Source organism: Cervus canadensis, chromosome 10 (genome assembly GCF_019320065.1).
Source record: "Cervus canadensis isolate Bull #8, Minnesota chromosome 10, ASM1932006v1, whole genome shotgun sequence".
NCBI lineage: Eukaryota > Metazoa > Chordata > Mammalia > Artiodactyla > Cervidae > Cervus > Cervus canadensis.
This window is the reverse complement of record NC_057395.1, coordinates 33753951-33771740: the sequence shown is the minus strand read 5'-3', so window position 1 is coordinate 33771740 and position 17790 is coordinate 33753951. Positions and strand designations below refer to the sequence as shown.

Below are 17790 nucleotides of genomic sequence, written 5' to 3'. Positions count from 1 at the left end.
GTTTTTGAAGTGGGTCCTTTCCTGTCTCCTCTTCTGCCTCTCGGAACCGCAGCCCTCCTCCGCAGGGGCGCAGAGCCAGGTGCGGTCAGCCCGGGTGGGCTGCGTGGGCTTCGGGGAAGAGCGCGCGACCGCTCGGGGGCAGGTGAGGGCGCACAAAAGTTGGAGCCCAATCAGCGAGGCGTCCAGCTCCTGAGCCCCAACCTTCAGGTGACCCCGCGCGGCGGCGGCAGAAGCAGCGGCGGCGGCGGCTGCGACCAGCGCCCGCATCAGCTCGGAGCGCCTTCGGCAGAGGAGGAGGCGAGCCGGGCGCCGCTTCACCGCCAGCCGAACGCCGGGCGACGACAGTGATCCGGGCTGGGCAGGAGCCTGGGGCGAGCCGGGACGTCGCTGCCTCCTCCGCCCGCAGACGCCGGGCGGGCCCGGCGCGTGGCGCCTGAGAGTGCGGGCCCGCGGCGCGCGCCCCCGCCGCCCCTCCGCGCCGCCCTGAACGCTGGAGGTGTGCGTGGCTGCGGCCGCGGCGGCTGCGGCGGCAGCGGCGGGAGCCGCGAGTCGGGGCCGCCCGGGCTGTGCTTCGCCGGGGCAGCAGCGGCGGTGGCGCCGACCGCGCCGGTGGTTCAGGATGCGGCCGGGGGGCGCACTGTTCGCCCTGCTCACCAGCCTGCTGCTGCTGCTGCTGCTTCGCCTGCTCTGGTGCTGGACCGACGCGCCCGCCCGTTCCAGGTAACCCACTCTCCCGCCGCGCTCGGGCCGCCCCGCGGGCCGCGCACCCGGGGACTCTAGCCGCTCCTCTCGGGCGCGCAGACTTTGGCCGGCTGCGAGGACTAGTCGACGGGCAGCGGCGGCTTGGGGGTGTGGTGGGACGGGGGAGTCCGGGAGGCAGCGCAGGATGAGTGGGAGGTGTCGCAGGGGCGACCCTAGCACCGACTGGACACAGACTAGGGCGGAGGGGAACCGGCCAGGGTGGCGAGGGAGCTGCGGGGCCGGACCTGCCGTCGGGTCACCCGAGCTCTCCCTTCTTTCTCTTCCTTCCCGCCCTGAGCTGCTTCAAACTCCGGGGTTGGGAAGCTGCGCCGTGAGCCAGGGCGCGCTGGGATGCTTTGGCCGCCCGGCTGCAAGCGCGATGCCGAGCCCGGCAGCCAACTGCTCCTCAACTTAGTTTTCTTCACGGTTGTGCAGGTTCTTGGTGGAAGAAAGCAGGGAGGCCACCCACAGCAGCCCCGCTGCTCCGAGGACGCTCCGGAGCTCGGCGACCCTACCCCCGCGCACGGGGAACAGGTACCCGCGGCTCGGGGATGGGGCGCGGCTGCACCTGCAGGACTCGCTTGGGAGTTGTCTGCTTGGGACCACACGATTGTGTGGATTTGTGTGTGTGTGAGAGAGAGAGAGAAAGGATGCGTGTGCATACACGCGCGTGTAACTATCACACTCTCTCAACCTCCCCTGTAAAGCCTGTCTCTCCATGTGGATGTTCTTCGAACCAAGGGAGATATGAAAACAGCTGCACTTTAAAAAATGGGTGCCGAGTTCCCCTCGCGATAATGGTGTGTCGAAAACCCAGAGAAGCAGCTCAGCCTGTCTGTTGAGGGATTTGGTTGGTTTGCTTTCTCTCTTCCTGCTTTCAAGTGCACCGGCGTGAGATTCACGTTTGGGAACATAGAATTCTGTGCTCAGTGTTGGGAATGTTTTTGTCCTTAGTGAATGGAGACTTTTTTTTTTTTTACCCCTTTTCACTCTTAGAAGTATATATCCATGTCAATGATTATTTGAATTTTATCGTGGGTTTTTTTTTTTTTTTGCCTGTTATAAAAGTAATCCATTCTTAGTGCAGATAGATGATACGAGAAATGTATTTAAAAATATTCACTCAGAATTCCACCATCCAGAGATCACATTAAGGTTTTGGTCTATATTCTTCCAGTAGTTTTTCTCATGTACACACATTTTTGAAATATACTTAAGATTGTATATTGTATTTTGTTCTGCCTTTTTTCCCTAAAAAATAATACATATACATATAAATATGCATATGCATGTCATTTATTTTTTGCAAGGCATTGCTTTTAATTGTTGCATAATTAATCATATGAATGTGCCATAATCTGTTTTTTAATCATTTAGATTGGTTCCTGTTTTGTTGGCTATTAATAATTCTATGAAGTACATCCCTGTATGTAAATCTATATATTCATTTTCAGTTCTTCCGGATGGACTGATACAAGTTGAATGATTGGGTCAAAGAGTATGTGCATTTTAGGTTCTAAATATTAGTACATTTGGCCAGTTGCTTCCTGGATGAGTTGAATCCCTTTACATTTTCACCAACAGACTATCATGCTTTGAGCCTCAGCCTTGCTAGTATTTGGGGGGCAATTTTGTATAGTCTCTCTTTTCCTCTGTGTATCTCTTGTGAATGCCTTTTCCTCTATGTATGTTTCGGTATATCCTTGCCTCCCAGACCATCTTAATCTTCTGATTAGGTGACTTAAGGTTTCCATGTGGGCTTTTCAGGCAGTGCTAGTGGTAAAGAACCCGTCTGCCAATGCAGGAGACATAAAAGCTGCAGGTTTGGTCCCTGGGTTGGGAAGGTCTCCTGGAGGCGGGCATGGCAACCCACTCCAGTATTCTTGCCAGGAGAATCCCATGGATGGAGGAACCAGGTGGGCTACAGTCCATAGGGTTCCAAAATGTTGGATATGACCAAAGTGACTTAGCACAGACACAAGCACTTGCAAGGTTCCCCTGTAGTTCTGCATGACCATCAGAAGGGCCTGGGGGAGCCAGGAAGAAATCTTTGAATCGCAGAACAACACTGCTTCCTGCAATCCTCCTATTGGAATTTCACAGCATAGCAGAGGCACTAAAAAATCCTGGAGTAACAAAGCTTTAGAGAAAAATATTAGCCTTTAGTTTTATTTGTTAAAGGGTTGCATATTATAGGTAGCAGTTTTCCAGTGAATTGGGGAGCATTTTCCGAGTCCTGTTAGAGTTACACATTCTGGCATTGTCCCTTGAGATAAGTTAGAAAAAATGTACTAATTAAATCATCTGGTCATAGACCTTTTTTGAGGCAATTCTTTGATGAATTTTTCAGCTTCTGTTGAAGTACTTCCTTTCTGCCTGGCATACTTCTTGAGCTAATATAGGTAATTCATATTTTTTTCGGAATGTGGTCCAGTCTATTAAAATTTTAAAATTGGTGCCATTCTGTTGTATTTTTAAAAACCTGTCTTTTGATCTGTTTTATATCGTCTTTATCACTTATGATTCATTATTTATGTGGCAGGGATACAAATTTTAATCCATACTACATGGTTATGTAGAGAAATTGTAATTTCTTAATTTTTTTCAGTAGCTGATCATATCTTCTTCCATGAACCCCAACTGTAGGTAATACATATGAATAATAATATAATAATACTAAAAGCAATCAGAATAGCCAGCACTTATTGAACCCTTATTATAGACACTGATCTGAGTATCACTTGGCCAAGAAATTTGTTTGGGTTGGAAAACAAAAACAAACTTTTTGGCCAATCCAGTACTTTATATTTATTAGCTCACTTAATCTTTAAAAAAATGCTGAGAAAAACCCTTATGACCCCCATTTTATAGATGAATGTCAACTTAAAAAAATGCACAACATGAAAGTTGCAACTTAAGTTTTATTTGGGGCAATATGAGGACTGCAGCCCAAGAGACAGCACCTCAGATTGCTCTGAAACCGCTTCAAAGACATGGGGGGCCGGGGAGGACAGTATATATGTGATTTTGGTAAAGGGGGAGTACATGCAAGCAAGCACGTTTACTTTTTAGAAAGTTTCTGCTGGTTCCATGAAGCTTCTGCTAGTCATGAGAAACAGTCGTCACCATGAAGGATTAGTGTTTTTCTAGATATGAAAAGTTATAAGAATTGGGCTCATAAAATCAACTCTTGAGACTATCTGAAGACCTGTCCTGCCAGTTTCCTGGAAGCACAGAGTGCCTCATTTCTGCTGTCCACCCTGAACTCCTTCAGGATGTGTTGGAGGTCACCAGCTCCAGCAGCACATGATTTAACCCTTGTAGAGGTAGATGGCAAGCACCCATGGCAAGTGCCGATTCGTGGTTGACATGAGGAAACTGAGGTGCAGGGAGGCAGAATAAACGGCCCAAAGTCAGAGTTGGCAAACTGGACCCAGGAGTCATATCCAGGCCATGTGGATCCAGACCCCCACACTTAATCACCCTGCTGTGTAGTCTTTCATAGGTGCTGGGCAAGACAGTGTGTGTGTGTGTGTGTGTGTGTGTGTGTCCAGGTTAAAGCTTAGTCACATGTGCCAACTTAAGCAACTCTTTCTGGTATGATTATTCTCTCTGGGAGCAAACTCAGATTATTTTCATTAACCTTTCTTCTCCTTTCAAATTGTTTATTTAATTATTTTCTTTATTTGGCTACACTGGCTCTGATTGCAGCACGTGGGATCTTTAGTTGCAGCCTGTGGGATCTAGTTCTGTGACTAGGGATGGAATCCAGGCATGTTGTATGGGAAGCTGGAATCTTAGCTACTGGACCACTAGCGAAGTCCCTTCACCATCTCTTGTTACTTTAAGATGATACCCCGATCTAAGGGGGAGAGGGCTTCCCTGATAGCTTCGTTGGTAAAGAATCTGCCTGTAATGCAGGAGACCCTGGTTCAATTCCTGGGTCAGGAAGATCCTCTGAAAAAGGGATAGGCTGCCCACTCCAGTGTTCTTGGGCTTCCCTGGTGGCTCAGCTGGTAAAGAATCCATCTGCAATATGGGAGACCTGGGTTCAATCCCTGGGTTGGGAAGATCCCCTGGAGAAGGAAAAGGTTATCCACTTCAGTATTCTGGCCTGGAGAATTCCATGGACTGTATAGTGCATGGGGTCGCCAAGAGTCGGACACAACTTAGCAACTAAGCCACCACCGCCTAAACATATAAGGATCAGAGTTGGCTCAGGAAAAACTAAGTATCAGAATCTACCTCCTCTTGCCCCACAAAGTGGATGTGACCCTACTTTAATTTCAGGATGGAAGAGTGCCAAAGAAGTGATCTATTCCAGAGTCCTAATTAGGGGAGGAGACAAAGCTCTATCTATCCTTGTTACTCTCCCCTTTCTCTCTCCAAGCCAAGGCTCTGTTTTTCCTTTCTTTCTCCTTTTTCTATCTTTGCTGTAGGCTGGAAAGTGCTGTCTTCCCCTGCATTGTATTGTCTTTCTCTTTTCCTGACGCATACCTCCAGGTCTGTCTCAAACCTAAGCTCAAGGGTGAATTGTGGGGACTGGAAGTTAAAAAAAAAATTGGGAAAGTTCCAGGAGCTGAGTCTTTCAGGTAAGGTGGTTAATGTCTAAAAAGACATAATGAGAGGAATGTAGGAAATCTTTTCTTGGGACTATAGCAAATCCTATTTTGTGCAAAGCTGAATATTACCTTATTCTTTCTCTTTGTATCCTTTCAGGAAAAAGTCTATATCTCTTTGTAGTCCCCCAGAGAATGTTTTAAAATAGCTAAGGAAAAGTCATGTCAAAGTCAGAAAGACAAAGGAGAAAAATATACTAATAATTTTCAAAATATGACCCTATCACAATGGATTCTTTGTCTTTCCAATAAACTTTGTCAACATGCGTCAGTGGTTGGTTTGTTTTTTTAGACAACCAGCTCTTGGATTTATTTCTCAATTCTGATCTATTTCCATGTTCTGTTTCCTTTGTGGAGTTTTGTTTTCTTTGTGTTATTTTTATCTTTTAAAATAAAATTCCTTTTTTTTCCAATTTACTATTTTGAAATGAATGCTTCATTTATGGATCTTTCCTTTTCTCTTTGTAACAAACATATTTGCTACTATGAATTTTCCTTTGAATGCAGCTTTGCATCTGTTCTTTAAGTTTGGATACTTACTGTTTAGGTTTTTAAAACTATATTTTAAATTGTTCCTAGTTACATTAGAACATTTAAATTTTACCCTCATAGTTATTTAGGAGAGTATTCTTCCCCACCCCCTCACCCTGCCTCACCACCCAGAGGAACAATTTTAACTTCCTTCAAGAACTTTTCCTTTGCATTCACAATTTGGCTGTTTGGTGCAGAAAACCTGTTAGCCTGTCTTTGGGGAGAGTACTTTTACATTTCCAAGTGATTGGAATTTTTTTCTTAAATATTAATTTGATATGTGTTCTTAAATAATATTGGTTTCATTTTTGATTATGGAAGAGGCCAAATAAAACCCTGCCATAATGTTATAACTGAGCTCCCAAATATTCAATCATTAGAAATGAGAGATTGGATTATTGTGACATTGATGACATGGCCAGAACAAGTGTATATATCTGTCTGGCTTGAAATTCCAGGGTTCCTTCATGGGAGCTATCTAGGTCCCAGTTGTGGTTTGGCATATTTTAGTGGCAGTGTCCATATTTTTGGCTTTAATATCCATGGTGATGATTCAGGATCCTGTGGCTGGCTAAGACTTTCTAGATAGAAGGCACTATTCCTGGCCTATCTAGGAGGATTAGACTATGAGTCCTCCAGCAATGTGGGGACCCCACTTCCACTTCTCTGCTTTCCTAGAGAGGTTTTTCTTTCTACTCCCTGTGACTCTTTCTCCCTGCAGTAGAACTTGACTTGTCCCTGTTTGAGAACTGGGATTCAGTAAAGGACAGACATCAAAAGCCAGTCGTGTTGTATCCCAATTCTTATTATTGTAGGAGCATTACTGCAGAGATTTTATTGTATGGTTTTAGATATGTACACCAGAAAGGAAAACTGATTATCATTTCAGTGTGATAAAGATGCTGCTGCTGCTGCTGCTAAGTCACATCAGTCATGTCCGACTCTGTGCCACCCCATAGACGGCAGCCCACCAGGCTCCCCCATCCCTGGGATTCTCCAGGCAAGAACATTGGAGTGGGTTGCCATTTCCTTCTCCAATGCATGAAAGTGAAAAGTGAAGGGGAAGTTGCTCAGTCGTGTCCGACTCCTAGCGACCCCATGGACTGCAACCCACCAGGCTCCTCCGTCCATGGGATTTTCCAGGCAAGAGTACTGAAGTGGGGTGCCATTGCCTTCTCCAGATAAAGATGCTAGGTTCATATTTTCAATAACTTTGTATACACATAACTAGTAGTTTTGCTGTGCATATTTTGGTATGGGTTAGTAACTTTTTAAACAACATCTGAACTTTTCTTCATGTCATTAGTATTCTTTGGCAATGTAATTTTTAGAGCATGGTGTTTGAACATATGCATGTATTGTAATTTATTTATTCTTCCCTTTTGTATATTTCAGTTGTTTATTATTTTTGATTTTGATGTGTATTTTAATATGAAATTAGAGTACACATCAGTTTATAGCCTCTAAACTTATAGCCTTACATGCTATCTTGATTATTCAGATGAATTCCTAAAAGTGAAGAGACTTGACCAAAGAATATGAAAATGTTAAAAGTGTTGATATGATTTGTCCAATAACAATAGTTGTTCTGGTTTATTCTCATGTAAGCAGTATATGAGAGTGAACATTGTCTCAAATTCTTGCCAGTTCTGTGTATTAGCATTTCTTTTCACTTTTTCTAATTTCATACTCAAGAGATAGTATTTCACTGATGTCTTAATATATACTTATTTGTTTACCATTGTGTTTAATTTTTAAGGTGCTTGTTGACCATTTACTTCCTCTTATTTTTTATTATTAATTTTTTAATTGAAGTATAATTGAGTTACAGTGTTGTGCCAATCTCTGCAGTATAGCAAAGTGACTCAGTTTTACACATATATACTTTCTTTTTAAAATATTCTTTTCCATTATGTTTTATCCCAGAAAACTGGATATAGTTCCCTGTGCTCTACAGTAGGGCCTTGTTGTTTATCCATTTTAAATGTAGTAGTTTGCGTTACCAACCCCAAATTCCCAGTCCATCCTTCTCCCTCCTCCCCTCCCACTTGACAACCACAAGTTTGATCTCTGTGTCTGTGAGTCTTTTCTGTTTATAGATAGATTCATTTGTGCCATGTTTTAGATTTCACATATAGGTGATGTGATATGGTATTGGTGTTTCTCTTTCTGACTTACTTCACTTAGTATGATAATGTATAGTTGTATCCATGTTGCTGCAAATGACATTATTTTGTTCTTTTTTATGGCTAAGTAGTATTCCATTGTATATGTGTACCACATCTTCGTTATCCATTTATGTGTTAATAAAAAATTAGGTTGTTTCCATGTTTTGGCTTACATAGGGATGCATGTATCTTTTTAATTTAAAGTTTTGTCTGGGTATATGCCCAGGAGTGGAATTGCTGGATCATACGGTAACTCTGTTTTTAGTTTTCTGAAGAAAGTTTATACTATGAAATATTTTTCATAGTGGCTGCACCAACTTATATTCCCACCAACAGTGTAGGAAAGTTCTCTTTTCTCCATAACCTTTCTATTTTCCCTTTTTAAATTGGCTTTTTATATCCTTGTCTATTTTACTGTCAAGATATTATAGATATTATCAAGTTACTTGTTGATTTACAAGAGGTTTATAAATGTCAAATGTATCAAAATTGCATATATCATGCATTTAAATTGACTTTATTTCCTTAACATTTAATTATGTCTGTGACTATTTAATCTGTAGAAGTTTTCAACCTTTGTGTATTCATATCACTTATGTCTACTTTTTATTGTGAATTCTGCTTTTGAATTGATAAATTTATTGATAATTTATTGATATGTTTAGTTACCCTAAGATAAGTGGACATCTCTCATTTTAAAATATTTAAATCTTTCCTCCTTCTAGAACCTTTTTTTTTTAAGATTTTTTTCTTTTGTTGTGGACCATTTTTAAAGCCTTTATTGAATTTATTACTGATTGCTTCTGTTTTATTTATTTATTTATTTTTTTGACTATGAGGCATGTGAGATCTTAGCTACCTGACCAGGGATTGAACCTGCACCTTGCATTGGAAGGTGAAGTCTTAACCTCTGGACCACCAGGGAAGTCCCTAGAACTTCTTTTAGCATGTGGTAAAAGGGGTGGGCTTTTTATTGAGTTACTATTATTCTATTATATACTTTCTCCTTTGAAAATTACTGTTTTTCTAAATTTGAATTAAGTGACTGCTTGACTGCTTACAAATCTAAAAATTCTGTTTAGATTCTTTTTTCAGTGTTTGACATTTGTCACTGTAAATGAGTCCCTATTCATTTGATTAGTTCTTTGTTTCCATTCCTTTCTTGCCCAGTTCACATGTCTTTTTTTTCTTCTAATGTTTTTAGCTTTGGAATGTGGATAATAGTGTTTCTGAAATTCAGATATTTAAGAATATACCTCTTATTTTTCATCCATGAGTACTGAATTATTGCATCACAACTCCACTTTTTAAAAATTTTCGTCTTAAAACTTTTGTAAGACATTCTTCTATTTTCTGGCTGTTAGGGCTCTGAGAGAGAAAGCAAGGTAATCTTTCTTTTATTTCTTCAAAACTAACTTGTTTTATTATATGTTTTACTGGATCCTGACAGGATTTTTTCTTAAACTGAAAGAATTTAAAAATTCACAGTACTATGCCTCTGTAGTGATCTCTTTTGATTAATTATGTCTATAAGTATTTTTAATTCACTGGCCAGGTTATTTTTAAATTAAAAAGTTTGTATTATACCTTTGACTGTTTGATGCGTTCTGCATATTCTGCTTGGACTTTCCGGGTGTTGCTAGTGGTAAAGAACCCGCCTGCCAATGCAGGAGACACAAGAGACGTGGGTTCAATCCCTGGGTCAGGAATATCCCATGGAGAAGAAAATGGTGACCTGCTCCAGTATTCTTGCCTGGAAAATTCCATGGGCGGTGGAGCGTGGTGGGCTGCAGTCCCTGGGGCCACAAAGAGTCGGACATGACTGAGCAACAGCAACAGCAAACGTATTCTGCTTACATTTTGTGAGGAGAGTCTTCACTTTCTGTCTTCCATCACTACCTCTCACCCACAACCCCTGTTCCATGTAAACAACTTCATTTCTCTTTCTGAATTTGCTCTTCTCTTTGTCCTTTCCCTCTGCTCTCTGGGATGGCTTCTCAAATTTGTCCTCTACATTCCTTAATTATTTTTCTCTTTGTGTCAGTTCTGTCTTGCTCTTTCTGAAACAGTGTATCTGTTACATTTTTAGTCTTTATAGTTTTTTTACCTTCTTTAAGCCTGCTCCTTATTACTTCAGTTTATATTTTAGAAAGCATCTAAGTCACCTTTTAAACCCCACCTTCCATTTCTTCAGTTTTTTTCTTGTAATTTATGGAGAATGTGGAGCAAATACTTTTCTAAAGGTTTTTTGTGTTTATTATAGTGAATGTTTTTCCAAAGTATGATTTTTCTCTCCATCTTAAGAGTAATGTTCTTTTGCGACCCCCAAATTAGAGAATCTTTTAGTATGGTTTATAACTTGGGAGGCTTTTTACATGTTAATTTATTTATTGCATGCAGTAGAACTGATGAGTTCGGTATTATTCTAATTCCTTTTTTTTTGTTTGTTTTTTACTGAACTATAGTTGATTTATAATACTGTGTTAATTTCAGGTATATAACAAAATGATTCAGAATTTTCAGGTTGTTTTCTAAGTTGTTACGAGATATTGAGTATAGTGTACGATGTTATACAGTAAATCTTTGTTGTTTATCTATTTTTATATAAAGGATGTGTATCTCTTAATGCTATAGTCCTAGTTTATCCCTCCTGGGGAGCTTGATTTTAATTTCTATATCTCCAAATGAGGAGACCTTTCTCTGGCCTTGTGCTCAGCAGAAAGGATTCCTTAGAACTCCTAGTGGGTCCTACCAATGGCTGAAAGATCCTCCTTAGAGCATCCACTAGACAAGAGGCTGAGCCATTTAGCCCTTAAACAAATGTCTGATTAAAAAACAAAACAAAACAAAACGAATTGAAAACCAAATCTGGCAAAATACAGGTAACATAAATTTTACTAATTTGGTTTTTAAAATCCTGGACCTTAAAGCTGTCTCTTGCTCCCCTGTCTTGACCTCAAAACACTGTCAGAAAATGTGTGATCCTAATCAACCTGGACTTGTGTGGTGTGTGGAATGGTATGTGATGTGTGACATAGGTCCCTTGAAATCCAGAGAAGGCCAAGCTCCTGGGAGTCTCCTCATATCTGAACGCCACTTCACATCCCAGGGTATGTCAGATGTCTGATGCGTTTTCTATCCCCTTCCATTCCTTCAGTGCTGCTTTATAATATGATGTGATAGGATATGATACAATATGGTATAGAAAGGATATGATATAGTAATGATAAAGTATAGTATGGTATGGTATGGTATAGAATGATGTGATGAGTATGAGACGTTATGATATAGTAAAGATGATGTATATGTGTGTGCTCAGTCCCTCCGTCCTGTCTGACTCTTTGCAACCCTTTGGACTATAGCCTTCCAGGCTCCTCTGTCCACAGGATTTCACAGGCAAGAATACTGGAGTGGGTTGCCATTTCCTCCAACAGGGGATCTCGATCCAGAGATTGAACCACGTCTCGGGCTCTTGCATTGGCAGGCAAGTTCTTTACCACTGAGCTACCTGGGAAGCCCAGTAATGATGTAATATGTTATGGTAAAGATAAGGTATAGCATGATACGGTATGGTATGGAATGGGATGATATAGATATTATATGATGGCGGTATAATCTCAAGAGACTGTAGAAAGACAATAGTGCATTAGCACTGGTACACCAGTACCCAGGCCAGCTTCTGCTGCCTCAGGAAGCAGCCTCAGGTGGCTGCTCCTTCCTGTGTGGGAGCAGCCACCTGATTTTCTGGTTGGGCAGATTCTCCATGCCATAGGTAAATAAAGAGAGATAGTGGGAGGAAGATCAAAGCCACTTTTAAATTTTTTTCCCTGGACCTGCTCTGTCTCAGTTCAGTTCAGTTCAGTCGCTCAGTCGTGTCTGACTCTTTGTGACCCCATGAACTGCAGCACGCCAGGCCTCCCTGTCCATCACCAGCTCCCGGAGTTTACTCAAACTCATGCCCATCGAGTCGGTGATGCAATCCAGCCATCTCATCCTCTGTCGTCCCCTTCTCCTACTGTCCCCAATCCCTCCCAGCATCAGGGTCTTTTCAAGAGTCAACTCTTCGCATGAGGTGGCCAAAGCACTGGAGTTTCAGCTTCAGCGTCAGTCCTTCCCATGAACACCCAGGACTGATCTCCTTGAGGATGGACTGGTTGGATCTCCTTGCAGTCCAAGGGACTCTCAAGAGTCTTTTCCAACACCACAGTTCAAAAGCATCAATTTTTCAGCGCTCAGCGCTCTGTTTCAGGGGTGAAGATTTACGTCAGCTGCTGGTAATTTCTCCACGTGATGCCATATTGCTAATAACATTTCCTCCCCAAACCTGATACATTTCTGAAGCAACTATCTGTTGCCATCAAAATGTGTGATTGTTATTGTGTGTAGACTTGTGTACTTCCATGAGAATGTAAATAGTCTGGAAGAGGGAGAGTTGGGTACTGTTTACTCTCTACTGTCTTACACTGAAAGTTGTAATAATGTTTTATTGGACATTTTTCTGTTGTCTGTGTTCACACTGGGATCATAACTGTGAGCTTCGGAGAACTCAAGGTGAATGTGAATTAGAGCTTTAGCTAAACATGACTGTTTTAGCTAAACATGACTCTGGAACAGCTGATTTTCACTCTCCTACCCCTTTTCTCTGCACCCCACTCTCCAAGTAGATGAAGGCTGTTAAATTTTACTTTCAAAAATAATAGAATTCACTTTGGTTTGTTTCCTTTTATAAGTAGTGAGACTCCGTGTCCTGATTTTGAAAATTCAGTATTTTTTTCTATTTTTTTATTGGAGTATAATTGCTTTACAATGTTGTGTTAGTTTTTGCTGTTTAACAATGTAAATCAGCTATATGTATATATATATATATATATATATATATATATATATGTACATACCCTTCCTCTTAAACCTCCCTCCCCGTCCTCTAGGTCATCACAGAGCCCTGAGCTAAGTTCCCTATGCTATATGGCAGGTTCAACGCTAGCTAGCTATTTTACACATGGGCCTCCCAGGTGGCTCAGTTGGTAAAGAATCTGCCTGCAATGCAGGAGACCTGGGTTCAACCCCTGGATTGGGAAGATCCCCTGGAGAAGGAAAAGGCAATCCACTCCAGTATTCTTTCCTGGGAAATCCCATGGATAGAGGAGCCTGGCGGGCTACAATCCATGGGGTCACAAAGAGTTGGACCCGACTGAGCGACTAAACCAGCACAGCATATATATGTCAGTGTCATTCTCTCAGTTTGTCTCATCCTCTCAGTATGTTTTAAAGTTGCCTTGAGTCTCGTTGCTGGATTCATTTGAAATGAGGCTTTAAATCTTGCATTTTGCCTCTTTCCTTATTTCCCGATCCTATGCAGCTCTTCTTTTAAAAGTATACAGTGGGTTCTCCTCCATCTCTGCACTTCTGGTGTTCCCTGTTTGAACATGGATTTATGGTGCTTCCCAGATTGACATTTTTTCAGTCCCTTCATTCTCTGGTGCCTCTGTCACATCTTTGGCTCTCTTGTCTGGTGTAAGCTGCAGGGCACAGTTGTCCAGGGGAGGTGACCCAGGGCTTCAGAAGGTGGGCTGTAGATCCTGCCAGGCTTCTGTGGACACATCAACATGTGGACAGCAAAGCCAGGATGAGCCTGTAAGACGTGAAGGAAAGTTTTGCTCTTTCCTTTGCTTTGTAGAGTATGTGGACAGGGGATCCAGAGTTCAGGAGGAAATGGTGTCTGATTGGCCCAACTCTCACTTTGGAGGTGGCTGGAGGTGGAATTTAATTTTCCGCTTCCTATCACTCCACTGCCTCCTCGACAGGGCCTCTCTTCACACAGAGCCAGGGTATTTCTTTTTATGACATCAGAAGCGACATTAGACACTTGGCAGACAATATTGTTGGCACCCGTGTGTCAAAGTAGATGCTTGCATTGCAACGTAAATCAAGGTTGCCTTAATGCTGTCTGGCCTTGTACATTAATTCACTGTGCTCTTATTAGATATTTTCCTTAACAGAAAAAAAGCCTGAATGTCTGAGGAAGGAATAAAGATTTTTTTTCCAAGCGTTATAGAGAAGCACAAACATTTTGAAAGATTAGTTGCTAACAGAGGAAATATTGAGAGGTGAGACTGGGACACAGCAGAAGGGATATGAAGAGAAGAAAAGGAAATAAAAATAAATCCTCATCTGCCAGTAGAAGCTTTTCTTTTTAGAGCCACTAGCAGAAGTTGCTCTGTGGTTTCAGGGTGCAAAGGTTCTGAACCTCTCATTTGGGACTGAAAAAGAGGCTCTTAAAAGAGCTATTGATGCTCTGAGTAAACTTAAAGGAACTGTTCTTGTGTCCTGATGTCTTATTTCATGGCTTCTTTTGCTATTCAGAAGGTGATTATGACTTTAGTATATTTATCTGTACTCACTTCGGAAGTTAGCTTATCCAGGGTGGTTAAATCTATCTTGTCTATATGTTCAGATTTAAAAACCTTTCTTTTATTTCACAAAGTACTAAGACTACATGCTGTAAATAATCAGTAAGTAACTTCTTGGGAACAATCATATCCACAGGCATAATTATTTCTAAAGATAATTTTATGGGGGCATAACCTGTGCTTTTGAAATTATTGAAAAATATTTTCCATTGTCTGGTTAGTTATTGTTGCTAGTTATAAAAACACTAGAATTCTCTAACATATAATTTTTAAACTGCAGTATTCCAAAAAACTGACGTTGTAGGTTGTAAAGACCATTAATTTTGAAAATGATTCAAATCTCTCACTGGTTCTGGAATCTTAGTTGGATGCAAGTGGCATCCTTACATGCTGTCTGGAGGATATAGTCAACATTCCATATATTCTTTTTGAGATTATATACCTCATTATTTCTTTACTCTATGGAGTAAATATAATGTGTATATTATATTTGTATATATAAATATACATTTGTGTATAAATATAATATATATATATTTATATACATAAAAAATATATATGTATATATATACATATATATGTGTGCATATATATATACATAAAAATTATATATTTGTATATATAAATATAATGGAGTATAATATAATGTGTCAATCAAAAACTTTGTATCTATTAATGTCATATGTATGTGTGTGTATGTGTGTGTGTGTGTGTGTGTGTGTATATATTTTTATATATATATAAATCTGGGCTTCCCTGGTGACTCAGAAAGTAAAGAATATGTGTGCAATGCGGGAGATCTGGATCGATCCCTGGGTTGGAAAGATCCCCTGGAGGAGGACATGGCAACGCAATCCAGTATTCTTGCCTGGAGAATTCCATGCACAGAGGAGCCTAGTGGGCTACAGTCCATGGGGTCACAAAGAGTCAGACACAACTGAACTGCTATGCATATATATAATTTCTTTTTTTTTTTTTTGACTGCACCATGTGGCATGAGGGATCTTAGTTACCTGACCAGGGATCGAACCCATGACCCCTGCATTGGAAGTTCAGAGTCTTAACCACTGGACTACCAGGGAAGTACCTATAGTATATATTTTATAACATATTTGCTTCTTTGCTATTTCAGAAGGACACCTATATTTTACATGTTTATATTTGTGAACGTAGCTTTGCTGTTTGTACATGAAGTTAGTGGGCAAATTTTTGTGGTTTTGATTTGGGGATTTATCCAACACTCCCTGTTTATTTTGTAGATACCAAAGTACTCATGTCTTCCTTGCCTGGGGAATATTATTCAGCAAGGTCTGTGCCTTGTCTGATTCTGTCACTGCAGTTATCAGGATCCCCAGTGTGTTAGGATTTGAGTCCTTTTGCCTTGTGTCAATAGTAGTACTAGGTTTTTGAAGGTACACTTTCCCATGTTGCATTGCAAGAGAGACACATAGGGAGTTTCATATGGTAAAATAGTAATGATAACACAACCTGATTTGTAATTGTGTGCTTGTATGTGAGTATATCAAATAAAATCTTGTAATTGGAGGAGGATGGATTAAAACTGGAAGGTTGAAAACTCGTATCTGTAATCATTTCTTAAAGGGAGAACATACATTAAGAAATAATTTTAATAAGTAGACAGGAAGTCTTATGATATTTGTACTTAGGAGAATCTTTTCTAGTAAAGAATTTAGAGATTAGTGATCATTTTTTTCCACAGTTCATCACAGAACCCCTGCTTCTATAGGTTCTTTTGAGAACTCTTTGTAAATTCACAGAGCATTGGCAACTTTTTATAGAAATTTAACTTTAGATAAATAATGATTTTGAAAGTGTATGGCCAAAGCAAAGATTTAGTGTTACTCATATTTATGGTGGGCTTCTGCTGGAAGATCCTTTTAATCAAGATGCATATTCTAAGCTAGGAGGTCTCCACATAAAAATTGGTTATATAGTGTACCAGCTACTCATGTATATAAACTGTAGGCTGGTTTCTTAGTAAAAGCTCTAACAATCCGAAAATATCTAGATTTTATAAAATTTTGAACAGTATAGGATTTTCTTTATTTTCCTCAAAAGTGAGAATAAGACATGTATCATATTTAAAAGATTGTTTTATATCATCTTCACTATAAAACCAGTAAAAATCAGTGCAGGGGTGGTGTTTGGGGATAGTTTCAAATGTGAGACTGTTAGATAAGTGTTTATATAAATGTAGTTTACAGCTGTATGAATTTTACTCAGTGTACCAAATTCTTTAAAATGAAACTTATTTAAAGTAATTAACAAGTTTAGAGGCACGACTTCTAGATGGCAGAGTGAAGGTAGTCACTACATGCCACTGGATTTCTATATGCAAAAAAATGAGTTTAGACTCTTATTCACAGTGCAGTGTACACACAAAATTAACTCAACATGGATTATAGATATAAGTGTTAAAACCATAAGGTTTCCAGAAGAAAACAGAAAATTTTGTGGCCTTGGATCAGATAGAATTCTCAGATACAACACCAGAAGTGCAATCAATAGAGGAAAAATTGGATAAATTATATTCTATCTAAATTAAAAGCTTTTGTGCTTCCACTGCTAAGAATATGAAAAAGATAAGCCACAGATAGGGAGTTCAGTTCAGTTCAGTTCAGTCACTCAGTTGTATCCGGCTCTTTGTGACCCCATGAACTGCAGCACGCCAGGCCTCGCTGTCCATCACCAACTCCTGGAGTCCACCCCAACCCATGTCCATTGAGTCTGTGATGCCATTCAACCATCTCATCCTCTGTCATCCCCTTCTCCTCCTGCCCTCAATCTTTCCCAGCATCAGGGTCTTTTCAAATGAGTCAGCTCTTCGCATCAGGTGGCAAAAGTATTGGAATTTCAGCTTCAACATCAGTCCTTCCAATGAATACCCAGGACTGATCTCCTTTAGGATGGACTGGTTGGATCTCCTTGCAGTCCAAGGGACTCTCAAGAGTCTTCTCCAACACCACAGTTCAAAAGCATCAATTCTTTGGCGCTCAGCTTTCTTTATAGTCCAACTCTCACATCCATACATGACCACTGGAAAAACCATAGCCTTGACTAGACGGACCTTTGTTGGTAAAGTAATGTCTCTGGTTTTTAATATGCTGTCTAGGTTGGTCATAACTTTCCTTCCAAGGAGTAAGCGTCTTTTAATTTCATGGCTGCAATCACTATCTGCAGTGATTTTGCAGCCCAGAAAAATAAAGTCAGGCACTGTTTCCACTATTTCCCCATCTATTTGCCATGAAGTGATGGGACCGGATGCCATGATCTTAGTTTTCTGAATGTTGAGTTTGGGAG

At 40.7% G+C, this 17790-nt stretch overlaps 1 protein-coding gene across 1 annotated transcript in view; it reads left to right on the top strand.

Moving 5' to 3' along the window:
• Positions 1-234: 234 nt before the first annotated feature.
• The window catches only part of ST8SIA6 (ST8 alpha-N-acetyl-neuraminide alpha-2,8-sialyltransferase 6), a 143782-nt gene continuing 126226 nt past the window's right edge, over positions 235-17790 (top strand). The window contains exons 1-2 of the mRNA XM_043480191.1: positions 235-720; positions 1177-1275. Coding sequence (XP_043336126.1) covers positions 620-720; positions 1177-1275 — 200 coding nt within the window. The 5' untranslated portion in view covers positions 235-619. The remainder of the gene's footprint in view (positions 721-1176; positions 1276-17790) is intronic.